The sequence below is a fragment of the Curcuma longa genome, chromosome 15 (genome assembly GCF_044706935.1).
Source record: "Curcuma longa cultivar G26 ecotype Majalengka, Jawa Barat chromosome 15, ITB_CL_G26_1.1, whole genome shotgun sequence".
Lineage (NCBI taxonomy): Eukaryota > Viridiplantae > Streptophyta > Magnoliopsida > Zingiberales > Zingiberaceae > Curcuma > Curcuma longa.
The window spans coordinates 1,792,640-1,813,474 of NC_133875.1; the positions used below are offsets into that span (position 1 = coordinate 1,792,640).

General features: G+C 37.8%; 3 protein-coding genes across 3 annotated transcripts; 2 read left to right on the top strand and 1 right to left on the bottom strand.

Moving 5' to 3' along the window:
- Positions 1-2,480: 2,480 nt before the first annotated feature.
- Positions 2,481-4,782, top strand: LOC141846700 (receptor-like cytosolic serine/threonine-protein kinase RBK2). The gene is made up of 9 exons (XM_074734734.1): positions 2,481-2,596; positions 2,687-2,781; positions 2,866-3,165; positions 3,244-3,495; positions 3,584-3,738; positions 3,817-3,896; positions 3,978-4,113; positions 4,196-4,345; positions 4,594-4,782. The coding sequence occupies exons 1-9, from the start codon at positions 2,511-2,513 to the stop codon at positions 4,780-4,782; spliced, it is 1,443 nt and encodes a 480-aa protein (XP_074590835.1). The 5' UTR covers positions 2,481-2,510.
- Positions 4,783-8,246: 3,464 nt separating this feature from the next.
- Positions 8,247-8,656, top strand: LOC141846488 (putative glutaredoxin-C14). Its single transcript, XM_074734528.1, has 2 exons — positions 8,247-8,541; positions 8,652-8,656. Exons 1-2 carry the CDS (start codon positions 8,247-8,249, stop codon positions 8,654-8,656), a joined length of 300 nt encoding a protein of 99 aa, XP_074590629.1.
- Positions 8,657-9,076: 420 nt separating this feature from the next.
- LOC141846175 (putative serine/threonine-protein phosphatase 2A regulatory subunit B'' subunit TON2) lies at positions 9,077-20,478 on the bottom strand. The gene is given in 14 exon segments (XM_074734173.1): positions 9,077-9,508; positions 11,593-11,785; positions 12,940-13,041; positions 14,676-14,751; positions 16,027-16,091; positions 16,213-16,345; positions 16,444-16,515; positions 17,650-17,808; positions 18,323-18,421; positions 18,557-18,574; positions 18,576-18,617; positions 18,860-18,897; positions 18,900-18,950; positions 20,192-20,478. Coding segments are annotated over 14 exon segments (1,440 nt in total). The 5' UTR covers positions 20,346-20,478; the 3' UTR covers positions 9,077-9,270.
- Between the last annotated feature and the right edge of the window lie 357 nt (positions 20,479-20,835).

Consider the following 20,835-nt stretch of genomic DNA (forward strand, 5'->3'; position numbering starts at 1 on the left):
GAACAGTATCATTATAATATTGATTTTTAAAAATCAATATCACTGTAATATTGTATTTCAAAAATCAATATTATTTTAGTGTTGTATAAATTTTAAAATTGAAGGGGAGCCTTGGCACAATTAAGGTTGTTGGCATGTGACCTAAAGGTCAAATTTTTAAATCCTGTAAATAATTTTTTTCAAAGGCATGGTAAGACTGCTTACAATAAATCCTTTCATTATAATATTGCATTTTTAAAAAGAGTAATATTATATTGTTGATTTTTAAAATCAATATTATTTTAGTATTGTATAAATCTTAAAATTAGTGCCACTGTAATATTTTTTTTATTTTTTAAAAGTAACACTACAATTATGTTGATTTTTTTGAATGCAATATTATATATAGTGATAGACGGAAACAGTGAAATGGAAAACAAATGTATCCTTTAATAAATTTGAAAGTTAAATATGTTTTTTTTTTTGAGAATTTTATAATTTTAAATATGTCCTTTCATCGATTACCGTTATATTTGAAAGTGCCAAAACGTGGTACGGTTGCTTGCTACATCACTGTCACACGCGTCATCCACGTGTAGCTCTTGGCTCACGTCCACATATTGGCTGCCACTTGCACGTTTAGGTTATCCGCATGTTAAACATGTGCATGCAAGGCCCATACGAGGTCACTCTCCAAGAATTCTAGGTACATTAATTCTAACTAAATTAAGTCAAAACTAAATCCAATTTTAAGTTGAAAGAAAATCTAAAACAAATAGGCCATGAAATAACCTCGAAATCAAGAACAATTCGATAATATTTGAATTAAAAATTCAAGATTAAACTTTTTTGGTTTGAGTTTTCACACTCATTTGTGATAACATTATGGCATAAACCATCTTAATTATGCATTTAGTAAAAAAAAAAAAAGGAAGGATTTTCATGCATAATTCTATAGATTTTCTTTCACTATCTTGTCGTACCAACCCTGTCCCAGTTGCTTTGGCACACATGCAGGAAGAAATTACAGTACGCAGTAGCACCCTTCCTTAATGTTCTTTTAATTTCATCTTTAAATTGGTAGGAAAGAAATCAAAGAAATTAAGGCGTTACGAAAGTGGATAGTTTTGGATAATATCTGTTCCTGTTGAGATCACTCTAGGGATGCATCACCGGCCACTCATTACTAAAGTTGACTGTGCGAAGTGGAGGAAGAAGACGGTGATCTCCAGGACCTTGCAAACACCATCACGGTGAGAAAGAAGTTAAGGTTGCCCTGACTCAACCCTTATGATTCTCAAGTCAATCACTCGATGAAGAAGAAGACGAAATTTGGATGAAGAAGCGTGTTGAGAATGTGAGCGTGCGTAGTATGTGCATAGAAAGAAGATTATATAAGCAAGAAGGGAGAGAGTCATACCGGTCGTTTTGTCGTTAATTAAGGATAATATCTGCATAGTGAGATTTTGTCAAAAGATATATATGTCCCATCAAAGTGTGAAAAATATCTTATCATTGTCATAATAACATGAAGTCGCATTATTCAGCACCATACTGCGATAACAAAGGACGGATTATCATGTCACATAATTACTCATAATTTCTTAGTGGTGATTTGACTGATTGATAAAGACAGGAAGGGAAATTGATAGGAGCTGAGCACGGATCGGGCACAACCAAATGGAGTCCGAGCTTGGCCACGTTATTGACGAGTCGGGAGCTAGGGCTCTTGCTCTTGATACCTTGGTACTATGCCCGAGGGTCATGGTTGTGCGATTGGCCGAGCTAGGAGTCAAGCAAAGCATGATCGAGCTAGGAGTCGGGCTCTCAAATGGGTGTGTGAGTAACAACTCCCGAGTGAGTTGAGTGAGTGGCAAGTCGGAGTGAGTTGGATGCAAGGTTAAGTCAACCTTCTATCTGACATATCTCAATCTTAAATTGATCTATGTGGATTGGGTCATAATACTCATAACAATATCTTTAAAAGAATGTCCCCGGGGCAAAACTTCGGATTGTAACTCAGGGACCCGCAGTTCGATCCCCAGCTACGGCGTATTTGTAGGAATTTTCCTCCAAATGGGGAACGCAATCAAAGGATGCTGGGCATCTGGATTGGCCGCCGTATGTGCTTCCTAATTTATGGGAAACTTCCAGATGTGGCTACTGGGATTATCATTTTTTTTTTAAAGAAAACTTTGATATATAATCATCATGGTATGGTATCATCTCCAAGGGACGGACGCTGCAGATTGTCTCGGCCTCAGCCTCTTCTCGCGTCGCCTGTCTATGCTTTATCGAGTGGAGGAGGAGAGCGAAGCTCGCGACCAATCTTCTTCTCCTGCTCGCCATATATTGCTGCCATGCCATTGCTCCCATATCTCTCTCCTCCAACACAACCAAATCGACTATTTGCAGAGCGAGAGAGAAAGAGAGGACAGGCTTCAGCGCATAAATTGGGTACAAGCTACATATTTAGAAAGCAAAGCCGCCAAGAAGAACAAGACGAAGAAGAAGAAGAAGAAGAAGAAAGAATGATTCCGACTTTTGTCCCATTGTTTTCTTGGAGGCATAAAATGGAGGAGGACATTGGGGAATGCACTAGCCACTCAGTTCGCAGGTGTCTAATTTCAGCAGCTTAATTCAAAATATTTCCTTTCATTTTAATTTGTTCGTTTGTTTGTCTGTTTAAACTTGTTCATGGATTCAGATTGTGCAGTAGGAAACCTCCGAAGCATGGGAAAACCGTCAATCCAGAGCGCGAACGCCATGGCTCGAGATTACCCACCTCCCTCTCTGCTCCTGGCATGCAATTCTCGATCGTCTTGCTGCTAGCTAGCTAGAACTTAGAAGAGTTCTTCGCTTTAATACGAATTTCGATATATGCAGATTTGGAAGGCTTGGAGACGAGCCCCTGCAGCTGCAAGGAGAGCACTTCCAGCGAGGAAACGCAGATCGTCCGAATCGACTCGCTGTTGCACGGCTTCTTCCGCTTGTGGAGGCACAAATCCATCAGACGCTTGTCGAGCTTCCCTCCCTTCGGCATCGGCATGGCCAAGCGCTCCAAAACCAGGAGGAGCAACAGCGAAAGCCTCCCCGCAAATCAAGAATCACCTTTCTTCTTCTTGCCTTCTTGCGAAAACTTCACCATTTCTCAGCTCGAGAAGGCAACCGACCACTTCAGCCCTGGTAAATGATCGATGATCATTTGTAGGATTTATATATAACCGGTAAATTTAATTTAATTTCCTCTCGATCGATTCGCAGAGAATCTGATAGGGAAAGGAGGCTTCTCAGAGATTTACAGAGGCTGTCTAGATGACGGTCAGCTCGTGGCAGTGAAAAGGATCGCGAAGGGCACGAGCGACGAAATAACTCAGAATTTCCTATCCGAAATGGGAATTCTTGTCCACGTGAATCACCCGAACACAGCCAAGCTGATCGGAGCTGAGGTAGAAGGAGGCATGCATCTCGTCTTCGTGCTGTCGCCGCATGGAAGTCTGGAAAGCTTTCTTCACGGTAAGAACATTAATTATATTGCTCTGTTCATTCGACGTCGTCTTCGATCGATCGGTAAACGCTAGCTAGCTCGTTATATATGCTTCAGAGTCGAAGGAGAGACTGGACTGGGAGAAACGATACAAGATCGCCGTGGGGACGGCGAAGGGGCTCGAGTATCTCCATCAGAGGTGCCGAAGACGCATCATTCATCGCGATATAAAAGCTGCCAACATACTGCTCTCTGAGGACTTTGAACCACAGGTATATATCATCATCGAGATTCAAGCTCTCTCTCTCTCTCGTCTAAATAACTGAAAATGCTGGCGATTTGTCCACCAGATATGCGATTTTGGACTTGCAAAGTGGCTGCCAGATCAAGTAACGCACCAAACATTGTCAAACGTTGAAGGCACATTTGGGTCTGTAAACACAGTCATGCGCATATGTATCAATTGAACTGTAGCCAATCTTCTTCTTCTTCTTCCTTCTTCTTCGAGCAGATATCTTGCTCCTGAGTACTGCACCGATGGTGTTGTCGACGAGAAGACCGACGTGTTTGCCTTCGGGATCCTGCTGCTCGAGCTCATCACTGGCCGCAGGGCCATCACTTCGGAGCAGGAGAGTCTGTCGATGTGGGTACGTTAGTTCATCTGTCGATCGATCGAGCTTCATCTTTTAATTTCCTCCATTAAATGGTTAAGCAATGGCCTTGTTGCAGGCTAAGCCACTGCTGGAGCAGGACAAGATCAAGGCGCTGGTCGATCCTTCTCTGGGTGATTCTTACGACGAAATGCAGTTAATTCGTGCAGCAAACACCGCAAGATCATGCATTCAGCACTCTCCTGTTATGCGACCCTGCATGAGCCAGGTATACTGATGCATCATCTAGCTAATTAATGGGAGTGCATGCCTTCGCCTTAGATCACTCAAATACTTACCATACTAATAGATTTCTTCACTTAGTTCATTCAGATCAGTTATCGTACGTCCTTTGATCCGATCAAGTATCTTCATTTAGTATTTTAAAGTTCATGCATGAAGGTCTTCCTGTGTAATTAATGCATCTTTCATTGGGTGAGTTCAAGGAGGATAAGGGAATTCTTGGTGTGTGTCAAGGTCATAAGTGGGCTGACAGGGGAAGAAGATGAAGGTGATAGCCGGAGTAGAACGCAGCAGGAGGAGGCCGGCAGGAGGACAAACTCTGAGGAGATCGACGACGACGAATACGAATTATACAATGAGACCATGTATTTGAACGATATGGATCGGCACAAGCAGATTGCTTTCGACTTCCAAAACCAGTAGCTAGCCTTGGAAGTGATCATCTTTCAGCAGGACAATTGCTCAACTTTGTGAAGTTAGTAACTGTGTACAAAACAGAAACTCAATTTGGAAGTTTCACAGTTAGGAATTAGTGATCTTGTGGACTAAATAATTAATGCATTCTTTTTCTTATGCAAAAAAGATGAAATCCGCCCCCTTAGCGGCCCCACACGGTCGGCCCCACGACCATTTGTGAGGAGGTAAATCGAGAAACTGCAGTTGGTCACGACGCAGGAGGGTATTGCCTGGCTTCGTCAGGATTCGAACCCTTGCCCTCTTCTGCAAGTATATATATAAAGAATACAAACACGACTCCACTAGGGATCGAACCCGGAATCTCTAGTTCCGAATGCATTCTTCTGCAAAAAGGTGGATCCGTCACCTTAGCGGCTCCACACGGTCGGCCCCACGATCATATGTGAGGAAGTAAATCGAGAAAGTGCAGTTGGTTACGACGCAGGAGGGTATTGCCTGGCTTCTCCAGAATTCGAACTCTTGCCCTCTTCTGCAAGTCTACTGCGTCATAACCAACTCACCTATGCCCCGGGGGCAAAGGTTCCGAATGCATTCTGATCTATATATTACTTGTAGAGAGATGATAGATTCAAAGATATTACTCTGAAATGTGATCAAGGAAGATAGAAAAAGAAATTATATGCATACAGTTTAAAAAATCATCATCTTTATTTTACTCTGAATTGTCTCTTGAGAGAAGACATAAATACCCTAGCTATTAATTCACATTTCATTCACTATCTTTGATATATTGTCTTTTTATAAAGTTATGAAGATTTAAATAGATTTTCCTTTTTAAACAAATGGATTTTTGGGTTGAATTGATCACCTTTGGAGACATGTTGAAAGCATCGTCGATTTGGTTTGAACATAGATAATTAACGATCGTCTTCCGTTAGAGATTTTGGAATTATCGAAGTCGAAACTTTAGGATAATTAAGGGGATTCTTAGATATATTCATGGATTCTAGATCAATTCCTAGTGTTAGATGAGACGACCTATGTGATGATAAGAGAACTTCTAAAGAATCACCAAAAATTTGTTCATGTTATAAGATGATGAGAGGAGTATATATCGATCTACCAATGGAGCAAAGGTAGTGAGCAAGCAATGTCAATTGGACAATTGGCATGGCAAATGCAAGAGCAACTAGTTGGCAAGTCTAAAGTGTCCATCAATATTGGATATTCACAAAGATTATAGAGATCACGAAGATCGACTTAGGAGTCTTTGGCTTTAGTGAAAATGAATTTTAAGTAAGAAGAGTAGAGAATGATAAATTAATGAGATGATGAAGAGGAGAGTAATGTTAAAATAAAATAAATATCTATTAGATTTATTTATATTTTATATATTGATAGAAAATCAAAAAAAAAACTTTATTCTCATCCGATCTACTATTATTTTGATAACTCTTAGAGCTGTTTTGTGCAAAGCAACTCCAAGCAGTGCTATTTTATACGAGGCAATTTTAAAGTGGAGGACAAAGAAGTATTTTTGAATATCAAATTATAAATATAGTGTTGTTTAGATAATTTTGTCTTTTTTTAATGATATAGATAAAAAATGATGCTTTTGTCTTATATATATATTATATCGATATTTTACCATATATGTTTTTTTCTTGCATAATAATTCCAAGTATAGTACCATGATTTTGACAACAAATTGAAAGCAGTAAGCATGCATGGATAATGAATATGATGCAAAGATGTGACGGAGTATTATTCTAATTGCTAATTTGCATGCGTGGAGCCATCCACTTGAAGAAGACGAGTCATGCAATGGAATATGTCTTGATTCTTGTTTGTCCTTTTTTTTCCTCTGAAGATCGAGGTGCCGTCAGTTTAAGCTCAAGAATTAAATATTTAATTACCTAGCTCTCTCATCGTGCTTGCTCGATCGCAAGCATATTCCTTATCTGACTTCGTGTGCATGAGGAGCTAGCTGATGAATGATGCATCTTTGAGTCGTTTTATAAACTCGTCTTGAGTTTGAGGGATTAATTAGTGGCCAAATCTCCTGTTGGACAATCTTCTGTAAGATGGTTGCCGGAGTTACAGGGATAATCTGAATTGAAATTATAGAAAAACAACTTCAACTTATCTGTTGAAATGATCTGAATTGATAATGATCTGAATTGATAATCTCAGACTACCAACCTAACTAGATCAGTTGGGTCGTGCTCCAAATTGAGTTGTCGAGTGCACAAGTTGATCAGAACTTATGTTGAACGTACGCTCAACCGTCACATGCTCGCACTAGATGAGTGGAACAAGTGCTACGAGAGCCGAGAGGCTTGGATGTCGAGTTATCCAAGCGTGAAGTGCTCTCTGAGTAGTCTCGAGTGTCGCAAGGTCCAAACAACCCAAGTGCTTCCAAGTTCGAGTAGGAAGCCAAATGCTGAGTCGAAAGAGACTCTCGATTGCCGAGTCAAGACGTCAAGTGCTCGGGTACGAAGTCCAGATATGCAAGAGGACAAGCTGGGTGCTCGAGACATGCTCGAGAACGAACCCAGAGCTTGAGTGCCACCAACTACTCAAGTCCGAGTGGATTGCGTGAGTTGCGTCACCCGAGTCCGAGTGGGAAATTAAGACGTCGAGGAGGTCAGTGTTTGAGCGTAGTTTTCTTAAAACATATTCATCTTTTCCAACGGTGCTATAAAGTCACGTTGGACGTCTGTTTGAAATCACCTTAATGCATCTCGACTCCCAATGTAGGACTAACGTCCCATTCACAATGGAGTCTAAATCATCTTCCAGTCATCACTTTTTTCATTCATATTTTCCAACAATCCTCTGCATCAACAAAATGGTTCATACAACCGCAAAGCGCTTCTTTGAGTTGGCCATTGCATGCCTCATGTTTTACAGAACCTTCACTTGGCCATGCTAGCATGAAGAGAGACTCAAAGCAGGAGGAGGAGGAGGAGGATATCTAGAGAGGTCGGCACAATTATACTATACCATCGACACAAATGATCCTCCGGATGAGATAAATCTTCCATACGCCGCCGAGTAGTACTTTATTCTCTTCGGCATGCATCTTCCTGTGGCTTGAAACATCCCCGTAGCAATTCCAAACCATAAAGAGAGGGAGGGAATTGGGGAATTAGTTCGATCCTTATCGAAATGCAAGCCACTTTTTTGGCATCAAAGCTGAGAGTGGAGTTAAAAATATATTCCTGCATGTGCTGGCCACATCTGTATGTGCATCTGAACCAGAAAAGAAATCCTTTGACTACAATGTCAACTCCTATATCTCCATCTAGCTCCATCTCCATATACAGTTGATCGATATTCCTAGTGACTTTCCAGCGCCTATATATTTCCAATTCAAACACAATGCTAGTCCCACAGCTAGCTACGACTGAGCAACATCGCCCTACCGACCGACTGACCGACCAACCGACCGACGATCTATTGTACATATGGATAAGGTGATGAAGTTAGCATCGCAGCGGGCAGTGGTCGTCTTCAGCTTGAACTCGTGCTACATGACCTACAGTGTGAAGAGCCTGTTCAATGATCTCGGAGTCAATGCTGTCGTCCACGAGCTTGATCAGGACCCGCGAGGGGCGGAGATGGAGAAGGCACTCGTAAAACTGTTAGGGAGAAGGCCGCCGGTGCCGGCGGTCTTTATCGGTGGCAGGTTTATCGGCTCGACAGATAGAGTCATGTCGTTGCACCTTGGGGGAAATCTTGTGCCCTTGCTAAGGGAAGCAGGTGCCCTATGGCTCTGACCATAAACATCTACTACATAGAGAGGGAGCTAGAGAACACATGAGGAACTTAACTTGAAGTGTGAGTTTTCTGTGTTACTGGTGCTTTTACAGAGTGAAAATAAATCATAGAGTGACTTTAGGGTGGGTTCGTGTCGATTATCAGAGCTAATAGAATAGAGATTTTTTATAAATTAGAAAAACATGCGATCTTTTCATCAAGTGCTATCACAATCAAGATTGAAAGCAATAAGGTGATGGACTAGATGCTCATTTGAGTTCTCAATACGCATGCCTGCCTTCAATCAAGGATAAGAGAATAATAATGGTAAAGTGAAGACCAATAAGATTCTTGAAAGGCAATTTGTGTGCTTTTGTTTATCAACAGGATGTAATTCTGATCTGACGAGATAATAATAATAATAATTTTGCTGATGCTGCAACATAGAAATAGCAGATACTGAAGCATTGATTGTATTGTGAAACAACATGCCATGAGATGCACAAGAAATTCCATAATCTAAGAGAAACAAGGGAAGTCATGAGAATTTCATCACAAGTCCATTTCTTTGGAACAAGAAGAACACAAACTGCAAGCAGCATTACGACCACTTCGAGGGTTTAAGCGAGAAATTAGTATAAAAAAGAGAGGTCGCAAGACAATCAATTCATGTAGTCATGATATTACAACTTACATTCCAGCAAGGAAACTGGATTAGTCTGGTTATGAAAATCATTCTTCCTCTGGTTCTTCTTCTTCCTGGAGTAAGTTTTCCCTGTTGTCATGGGCCCAAAAACCCCGCACATCCATGAGCATGCTAGCAACAGTACCACCTTGCTTACAGGTGAGAAGGTCAGCAAGTGTGATCCTAAGAGGATCAGCTGGTTTGACCATGTCCCAAATTTCATCTCTCACATCTTCAATACACAACTCGTAGTTCCCACCCTCGATCCACTTTTGGTGAACATCTCTGCCAACAACACATGGTGAGGGAGATAAGTGTCAAGGGCAGCAAGTAGAATAGGCTCAAATAGTGCATGGAAATGCTACAGATGCTTGTTTCCAAGCACATAGATTTTAAGCTATGGCCTTCTATTGGGCAAAGTTTTAAAACTGAAGAACTTATGAATAATTGACAGTTATTTTATCCATTAAACCAATTTGTTAGTATGCCTAATGATTTTTCATTTAAGTAAAATAGATCCTCTAAAAGAAAACCATCCACAGTTTTGTGCATGAATGTAGATATTTTTAGGTCAACGTGGTTGGTCGCCATATCAACCCTAATAGTTAAAGACCAAAACAAGGTGAGAAGAAGTAACAAAAACTCATACGTCAATTCATCATGGTAAGGTGAATGTGCACCCTGCAAATATCTTGTACAGAGCGGCCATTCAACCATGGCAATCATATGACTCTTGCCACATCATTTCTCCCTTCACACCTCTAGATACCCCCCTAGGCCCTATCAGCTTCCTCCCCTTACACTCATATCTCTTTCTCAAGCATGCATACTTGCATATCCTCACTGTCCAAATGTCTACTTACATGTTAAAATCTACAATTATTAGCTACAAATTATCTACATGTATAATATGCTATTAACTATAGAAAAACATCTGCTGAGTTGTATTTGAGCTTAAGTGCATATATGAGCTAGGCCCTACTTGAGCATGATAAAACTCTTTAACATGTATTATCACTTATCAAAACAGGTTTGAGTGAACTTGTGCTCAGATCCACCTTCATTTGTCAATAACCCAAGCAAATTAAAGTGAATTTTGGAGAACTATCATTTTCTCTCTTCCACATAATTGTAGCTTGTAAGAAGATAGATATAGTGTTATAAGCTTTGTTTATACACTAGTCACATGACAGGTGAAACATCCAAAAGTTGTATGCCAACTATATGTTCTTTAGTCACTCATATTGTTGACATCAAAATTTATAATGCGTTGATATCACCAAAAAATAATGGGTTAATTAATAAACCTTGAATCAAGGTATTAAATCTCATGCCATCTCACCCATACCAGTAAGCATAACTTTGAGCCAAGACACTAACAAGGGTTGAGTAGCACTCCTTGGAACCTTTGACAGTGACTTTCTGCAGTGATTTCAAAGGTGATTTTATGGTCACCATGTCTTCAGCGAATTTCCAGGTCGGTTCCTCTTCCTCCTCATTCTCCTACTACTGATGCTGCAAGAGTTCGGCAGCAGCAGCTTCCTGGTGTCATGTTGACCAGCATCACAATCAAATGCTAGCCCGGAAACAGCTTTGTTCTGGCTGGGGTTGGATACCTAGCTTGGAACAAAACTTTAAACCTTGACTTGAACCTTCTACCCAACTATCTAGCTTAGAAAATATCCTACTCAGTATTTTATATACTAGATTAACTTAACAAGGTAGAAATCTCACATAACCATAGTGAAATACCTAGTTACATACCTAATCCCAAAATCATCTTTTTTTGTGTAAGCTGGATTTTGGTGGGATAAAATGCAAGTCATCTTCCCAGATTTTGGATTTGGCATCTTACAGGGTTAAAAAGCTTACGTAATATAACATGAAACTTCCATGTCATCAATTTCCCCTAGGTTGAGTAAAAACTAAATGGCAGGATAAATTTGTTAGGCATTTCAAATTTTTTGCAAAAAATCGCGATAATTGCTAGTTGCATAAAAAAATTGTAAGAAATTCTAGTTGAGGGCAATTAATTAACTCAAGAAATAAAAGATGCTTTGACGCTGTTCGCATTGAGATTTCAAAAGGAAGGCCAGCAACAATACAAAATTAAAAGAAACTCTCTTTGGCACGAGTACTCAAGTGAAATGTTACATTTTGAGGGTAAAATAATCATTATGTGGTGCAAGAGCCAGATTTAAAGCTTATATTTGAGATGCATATAGCACATCCAGATAGCTTGATATAACTCATTTAGATAATGAACTACATTTGTGCATAATGCATGGTTTTGTACACAAGCAAGGTAGTAAGGTAGTACTTGTAGAGGATACACATGTAACATAACAATAGCTATAAATGAAAAGAACCTGAAAAGCATATGAATATCAGCAGTGGTAAGATAGCCCCGTCCTTGCAGATCAAGACATTTGAATAAGTATGTTAATCCTTCAGGTGTGTCCTTGTTTTCCAGGGCTAAAACAAAATCCAGAAAGCTTTCAAAGTCCATCTCACGAGTATTACCACCTCCAGCTTTGCTTCGACGTACATGCTCATCAAAAACTGTTAAGAAAACAAAGCAGAGACAGGTCAGGGGACATTTTATTTCATGGGTAAATTTCTGTGCATCAAATTGTACAACATTTCAGTTAATCAATATAGTATCTATATTCTGGCTTCTTTGTGGTAAAAGAGGTAATAGTGTTTTTCATGAACATTGCTGTTCTCAGCTGCCTGGTATCTGTTATTTTTTGAAGAGCCTACTAATCTAACTTAAGACAGCACAGTGTTAATTAGACGGCATAAATGAAATCTGCATCAAAAGGTTTCTGATAATTAGAATGTTTTTAGAATTGATAATTAGAATTAAAAATGGAACTACAAGTACTACTCCAAAACCAGTCATTGTCGTAGGTGGCTTCCAAATTTTTGCTATATGCTTCTACGAGAGCGATTGTTATTGACAAGCTTATGACTAGGTTGGTTTGAATGACTACATTTGAGTCCACACATGACTCTCAACACCCATCACATAGGTGAATTAGACGAAAAACTAAAAGCTTCTTATAGTTTCAATGCTGGAAGAAAAAGGTTGAGAATTGCATTAGGTGGGTAGGCTTTTCATCATAATTGATGAGAGGGGTCTTTACCACCTGAGTCTAATAATATAGTCCTGCATAAAGCTAAATGGAGGGAAAATATTCATATAGCCAACCCTGAATAGTTGAGACAATCACGAGTTGATGATGATGTTGTTGCAGTTTTTGAACATCTAAGTCCTATCTTACTAATTCCTGATAGAAGTCTCCATCCAAAATTACTTGCATAGCATCCTTTTTCAACTAATGAAATAAAGAAAACAAGCTATGGCATGATATTTCATAGAAGTTGAGAGATGAAGCAAATTGATAAAGGCAAATTGTACCCATGAGTGAGTATGCCCTTTATTTCTTACTTTGGTTCTACTGAAAGAAAAAAAAAACTAGGTGAATATGCAATTAAAGAGTATTTGATTTTTTTTAAAAAAAAAATTGCATAAATTTTCTAAAAAACCTCATCTCTTTTTCAAGCACATACATATGGATATAGTCGGGCAAAAACAAAGATATAAATGAAGTACAAGGTCATAGAACAGTATTGCTTTACAAATTCTAGTTGCAAAATAATGACAAATGATAGGTAGAATGATATTCACTTGTCAAAGGTTAGATCAATACCTCTCTCAATAAAGATTTCAGTTAGTGTCCCATCAGCATATTCTTTGAGCTCTTGCTTGCTCAGAGTTCCATTCTTGTCTTTATCCAGGGCAATATACATATCTGTGGAATAGTAACACAGTGAAGATGTAACAGAATTTAAAATCATTTGCACCTTAAACGCCTTTATTATCAGGTTAAAAACTGATGATTGCAAGTAATATCCATCGAAAACAGTTGTGAATTCCATATCACTCGCAAAATGCCAAAATCAGCTTAAACAGATTGCATTGGCCACAGTAGTAAATGATAAAGCTATCAATATAAGTTTTGGTGATATCGACTCGGGATGGAAAAACTGAAAATTGCAAGTAATATCCATAGTGACATATCACTTGCAACATGCCAACATCAACTTAAACAGCTAGCATTGGGTAAATGAAAAAACTATCAATATCAGTTTTGGTGATATTGACTCATGATGAAGAAACAATTTTCTACAAGGGCAAAATGAAAAGGCACTGCATTAGTCAGACACAGATTAGATCCTTACAATGGTAAAGAAAACAAGAAATATCATATTATGTAATATGTTCAAGTTGGGGGATAAATAATGATCCTTTCCACGTGTATCAATTCATAATTTCAGTGTTTACCCTTCCAAGCAAAGTGGTTTTTTCATGAATAGATCATTTTTCACCCAAATTGTCATAGAGCAGCAATAAAATTGCCCAAGGTAAGCCCTGAATAGTCATGGACATCCATAATATATGATTCCGGATAATCTAAATTATTAGAAAAGTAGTTCATTTTAGTGTAAAACTGAAGTCCATGATAGATATTTTAAGATTCCATGTCATGGTGCATTGTTGCAAAGCTGCTGTTTTGGCTGATTCTTCATTGTTTTACATCTTTATCAGGCTTCTAACTAAGTACTCCACCTCTTTGTGCAAGTTTCTACAGATAGGAAGAATAGGATGGTGAAGTGTAATGTTGATTGATTTACAATTCAATAAATATTTCTTTTTTATTTCACTAGAATTTAAAACAAGCAAACATGAACCATAGTAAACATTAATATCTCATTTGAGTTAATCTGAACCTCCTTTCCACATTAAGCTGCTGAACTGTCATCTGACGATTGGCAATAGTAGTAGAATCGCCATTTAATAGAATGATAGGCACTTTGTACTCCAACAGGCAACTGATAGTTATCGAAATATAGCCATGGAAGCGATCCATGTTTTTGTAAACAGTAACAGAATGAGCAGACCTTGCCTTTGGCAAGAGGCTGAGAGAAGTACCTCTAGGTAGAGAAATGTATCAAACAGTAAAAAAGTAAATAATTTGTGTATTAGAAGTAAGCCATATAGAAATTAGACCAACATATCTAATTACTGAAGAACTGAACTTCATATTCACCATACCATTGGACGTATGATAAACCACATTCACTTATCTTCACCGACTTCTAGTCGTATTGAGTCTCTAACTTTGAAAAATTATTAGTTAACTCAAGCGTACATAATTATATGTGAAGATTGTATCCTTGTGACATTATAAAATAAGCTGAGAGCAAACATCAAACAAGGAAAACAACTGAAGCTTAAAAGCACATGAATTGTCAACCAAACTTGATAGGTCTTTCTCCAATCAGCGAAAGAATATCTAACGTAGAAGCTGAGAATAACAGGATCTGCTACTTACATTGCAATAAGGAACAGTAGCAACACAAGAATCAGAAATGCATAACATACCACATATCCTCTGAGCAGAAGTTAATGAAAACCAATTTTCTGCCTGCTCTGTGTCAGGAACTTCCTCTTCACTTTCCTAACAACAAAAAATAAAGTGAAGTCAATATCATACAACTAGAAGTAGAGTCCAGCATTGATTTGCACGGCTCAAATATGTGTAATTGATAGATCTTAGTATAGCATATTTGAGAAAACAATTGGCAGTGTGGAAATTATCATTTGTTAAAAACTGGTTTCCAAATTAGTCATTTAAAAATCAAGTAAAAGCCCCATTAATGCAAAAGATGCAAGCAAACAAATCATTTGAGCATTGATGTCTGCAGTTATATTTCTACCAGAATATAAGCTAAAACTACACCTTGATCCCTAGGCATTGGATGAAGCATAGGAAAGCTCATCATGGTACCAAGGCTCACACTGCAACTCATACTTAAAGGAAAGATTTACTTTCATCACTTGAACCACTTTCATCATTGCCTGTATTTTCAAACCATTGGACTACAACTAATTTCATGACTAAACTCCCTACTAATCTCCTAAAGTAAAATAAAATAAAAAAGCTATCTTAGTGTCAAGATGCTGTCCTACAAACCAAAAGTAAGATTCCAAAGAAAAATAAATCAAATTTTATGTCATCCGTGGTAAACCTGTCAGGAACACAAGCCAGATTAATATATTGTATGTAACCTGTAAGCTTAAGGACCAAAGAAACCTGTAAAAATTCATTAAATGGTAATGTTGGGAAATGAAAGCAAAATTGATCAAAGCAAACTAAAAGAAAAACTGTAAAAGATGACACCAAAGTTAGGCTAGCACCACCTATTTTTGATTGGACATTAAATGAACCAAAAAAATCATATATCATAAAAAAAGGTAGTCCAGTGCATGAAGCTCCCGCTAGTGCGGAGTCCCAGGAAAGGCTCGGACCACATTAGATCTATTGTACGTAGTCTTATCTTGCATTTTGCAAGACACTATTTCCGCAACTCGAACCCGTGATCTCAAGGTCACATGACAGCAACTTTACCGTTGCGTCAAGACTCCTCTTCAAAAAAAAATCATATATCATATCAACTAAATATCCACCATGCTTTGAGAAAGAGCAACAAGTGTTGAATGCCTACTTTTCACAATAGGAAAAATTGTGCAAGCTATTGCAAGTCGTTTGAAAACAAGAAAACTAAGAAGCAGAAAAAAAAAATATTCTCCAAGCAAACAAAAAATGGTAATATACATGTACATGCATCAATCAGTGCAGATCTCTAGAAAGACAAGATTGTATAGTTTTGTCATGGATAACTGAAAAATTAGGGTCAAACTAACAATGGCAGCACCCTGCAAGACATACTACCTGGTGAAGTTCCATGAGCTCCTGGAGACAATTGCTAAGCAGCACCTTTTTTATGCATGCTTTTCCTACGATTATTCAAGAAAATCCACATTAGCATTATCCAAAAATTACCAATTTTCTTTAGCAGAAACCTGGAAAATCCTCCTGCAACATATTCCAATTAGTACAAAGGTTTGATAAGAAAACCTCGCCTATGAGGATCACAAAAGAAGAAGAATTTCCGTGCAGCTATTCGACAATACATCTGAATAAAGGCTTCGAGTATATCACGAAGTTGTGCCAAATTAGGAATAAGACCTTTTATATAAGACTCCATTTCCTGTAATCAGCTACTGTGATAGTTAAAATGGGGGTACAAAACCAAGATATTTAGATCTGTAGCCAATTTCAACACTCAAGATTAAATTTATTTCATACCTGAGGTTGAAGAAAACCATCAGAATCCTCATCAAGCTCACTCATATCAATTCTTGCCTGGGTAAGTGAAACCTGATGCAACAAGAATGGAAAGAGATGGTGCATGAACTTCAGATATCCCATGAGAAAGTTGAGGTAAATTATGACATAAATGACTGGTTGACAGTGATATGAATACACTTCATAATTACAAATTGTACCCAAAGAATTATTTGCACATTATCACTTGTTAGCAGGGTCGTAAACTGTATTAGGATTGTGAATTTGTGATGAGGTATGTGACTTGATCTCTCCTTGCAAGACCCAAACAATTTACCAATTGAGGCTATCCCTCTGTGTGCATTGCAAGCTGCCTCAAGGATGTAAGTTTTCTTATTCTCATCCCATCTTCTTATTCCTTCCATTTTCTACCTCTTCCTCAAGTTTGGCTCATCAGACTCATTTTACATACCCATATCCGGACTGTGTCATGCTGACACAAGTCATGGGAGGCAGTGAATGTGAGTTCTGGTAACAAAGAATAAGCTTGTAGAGATTCATAATCCCACATTTCATTACTTCATATTGCCATTATCTATAACCTAAAGCACAACATTACTTAATCTTGATAGACAAGCAATAAGTTGGTAGCCTACATCTGGTGTAAAATATCAAGATATATTACATTGCACAATGTTCATCAGCTTATCCACATTCCTCGTAGCCTCATTCTTGTTTGTAACAAATCTACTTATCCAAGTCACCCAGCTGCAGCATATATCAATATGAGTTGATGTAGTTGAATCAAATTTCAAAGCTTCTCTGACGAACCTTTAAAAAGTTGATGAGCATTCATACAGATGCAAAAAAAATTCAGTAGTGTTACAAATTTACAATTACCAGTGTTCAGTTTACACAAATACAAAAAAGAACCTCATCTATTAGTCAGAATAATCTAAAAGCGTAGAGTTCCTAGAAAAAAGAACACAATGAATGCACAAGTGGAAGAAAAATAACTTTTTAAACATGATGAAGATAGAACTGGTAAATAGGAAATATAGTGTACAATAATGGTAGTGAGTCCAAATAATAATTTCTTTATGCAATGGAAGTAATATGTATTTGGCAGATAACCAAGACTACCAGAAAAAAATGTTCAAAATTTCCACATTCATATTTTTTTAGATAAAGAAAAAATTGGTGTGATACTAAGGAAATGAAAGTTACCGTTCGCATCACATATAGATAGAAAGGCAGGATGGCAATTCTACCAGCTTCATCCTTTTCGAACTTCATGAAGTTTGAAGGGCTAAAAAATCTTCTGCACTTAGCTCCAATTTGCTCCGTGCAAAGAGAGGCAATGTGACAGAAATCTTCATAGTTCATCTGTAGGAGGCAGTAATCAAGACATTGACTATCCATATATATATATATATATATATCATCTACAGCATAAACATGCATAACACATATATTCAGATGAATAAATGAGATAACTAATATCAAAAATCTGTTGCAAATATAGAATGACACTCAAACTGCAGCAAATATATATACTGTAATGTTGCTAAGAATCTTGTCCAAAACTTTTCAACTGTTAATGATCGAGGAGAGGCTGTGATATGTACTAGTATGGTTCTGGTTGTGGATAATAATATCATCTCAAAAGGATAGGACAGGAGAATGGTTATTTGGTACCAAATCTAGAATAAAATATAGGCATTATCATGCCAATAATTGCTTCACCTATTTCACAACCATAAGAAAGATTGAGAGGGGAGAATATGTACAGGAAATATCCTTCTAGTAACTAAAAGGATTATATAGATATGCATGCATATTAGATGACAGATTCCTCAGGGTGGGTACATAAAAAGAGAAATCAAGAAGACATGTGCACCTTTTCAGCTCCAGTTGCATCATCAATAACACAATTTTCCCTTAAGCAAACCCACATGGCATCCAGGTCATCAGCATTCAGTAAAAGTTCTGATTGCTTCTGGAACAATGAAAGCAAACATAAACAGAAGGTGAGTACATTAACAAATTGGAAGCATCACGAACCACCAATGAAATTCTCGTCCTTATGACTAATTGGCAGCTTATAGCAGCTAGAAGATGAATGACCAAGCACCTTCAAGAATCTATATTTTTGCCAATCGCTGAACCCTATGACTGATTGATCCCTCTTCAGGCTTCTGCTTTGCAAAAGGAATATGTTATCTCAACAAAATCTCAAAAGCTTATATGAATAAAAGGAAAAATAGTTTGTAAAGTGAAATAAATGCAACTAGGTATGAGGCTACTTGTCAATGGGAGGTTGAAACATTTGAGGGAAGTAATGAAAAGAAGGGAACAAGAGCAGGCATGATGTCTCTTCTGCATTTTTAGCAAATCAAAGACAAGAAAACAATCTGGAAGATATGGACTGATGTGCCTTTTTATAGAAGCTAGGAATTGAGCCTGATTCAGCATTTTTCTTTGTCGCTCTTTGAAAATCTCAAGCAATATCCTCTTTGTTTCCAGCTCTGAAAATTAAAATGACTGTTCAGGAAATTTCTTTATTCATGTACAAGAAAAGGAAATTCATACAAAACATCGTGCATCAAAACTTATAATGATTATTTATATTTTAAACATTATATTATCAGCACAAGAAAGTAAGTAGCCAAAATTTCCATAAGTGTAAATAGAAAAGATATGAAGAAATTTTATCAACACTTTAGTGGCAAATTTACACTAATTAAAGAGCTATCTAATTTAATGAAACTGATATCTGTGTATTCTTTTTGCTTATGTTACCCAAACTCAGCCGTGAATACTAACACTGGTATGGATTTAGGTTTCATAAACATGATTTTAAGTGGAGATAGAGAAACTGATCCAAATTTGAGGCACAGATATAGCAACACAACAAATCTCGAAAAATTATTGACATATTCTAGCTTATATGTACTTATTACACTATATATTTAGTAAATATTTCTAATAATTTAAACCTCAAATTAATATGCTCTAACTTATAGGTTATATAACCTAAGTATAGAAATTAAATGCCACCCGATCCCTCTCAATGTGATGCAAGCATTGCCCTCTCCCCACAATATGCGCAATCGCTCTCCTCACCACATGGTCTTCCTTGTAGAGAGACAACAACAGCGTTATGACTCCTCCTCCTCCGGTTCAATTTTTTCATCTTTTTCTTCCAATCCCACTCCCCCATTTCTTCTTCTTTGATTTTTCCAGTTTTTCTTCCCCTCTAACTCATTTTTCCTTCCTCTGCTTGATTCATCTGAGGAAACAAAGGAGTCATAATTGTGCAGAAGAAAGGCTCGATTTAAAGGAAAATATGTTCTCCGTGCAAATGAAAAATAAATCGTCTTATGACTATAGTCTTCTAAGTTTACACCAGGAGCCCTTTGTGTTCGTCAGCAACTATCCAGATTCCAAAAGACCGTAAACTCCACTAGTCATTGTAATTTGGCAGCATTAACTCAATTATTGCTATTATCCTAATTCGCATGTCGAGTAGACAGAATGGGATCTCCATTTTAAGTTCAAAATTCTAGGGCTAAACCCAAAAATACAAATTCACTTGATCGAGTATCGAGCACCTAATTTCCGTGAAAAATGTAGTGTTTACACAAAAAAAACATCTATCATTTGAAGTAATTGATACGATCAGGTACTCCCACATCTCGCTTTTCTATCAAAAGACGTTTTCCCAGCGGACAGCATAAAACAGAAATAGGAACGGGGGAAAACTAACCCATGAGGGCTTCAGAGCCGAGGCCCGCGCCGGATCCCACGTACCGGCGAAGGTTTCGAACCCAGGGCATGGAGGACGCGGACGGGATCTTCTTCGGCGCACCGGCATCGTGGCCGACGCCGACGCCTTCTCCGTCGATGGTGCCGCCGTACATTTTCTCTGCCGCCGCGATCGTGTAGCTCGGCGCTTTCCCCTAGTCGCAGGCGGAGGGCATCGAAGAACGGAACTAGTGAATGGAACTCTCGACTGGTTCGAAGTGCCTTCTGCTCCTTGCTTCAGATAGAGAGAAGATGGTCTGCGCAACTGGTTCTTTTTCCATTTACTTCCAGAATTTTATTAAATTGAATTTTTATGTAATTTTTTAATAGTAAAATTTTCATTGTACCCTTCTAAATTTACTTATCTTGAAAATGCCCTCCTGATTTTAAAATCGCATTTTACCTCTCAATTACACTGACAATTTTAACCTCCTTTCTTAATAATAATAATAATAATAATCCTATTTTACTATAGCATATAAATTTATACTAGTTAATATATTTTTCAAAAAAAATATTTAGTGAGTTCAAAAAGTAAAAATTATAAATTATAAATTAATTTTCATTTAATTAAAAAAATAATAGAAAATTTTGTAAAGATGAAGA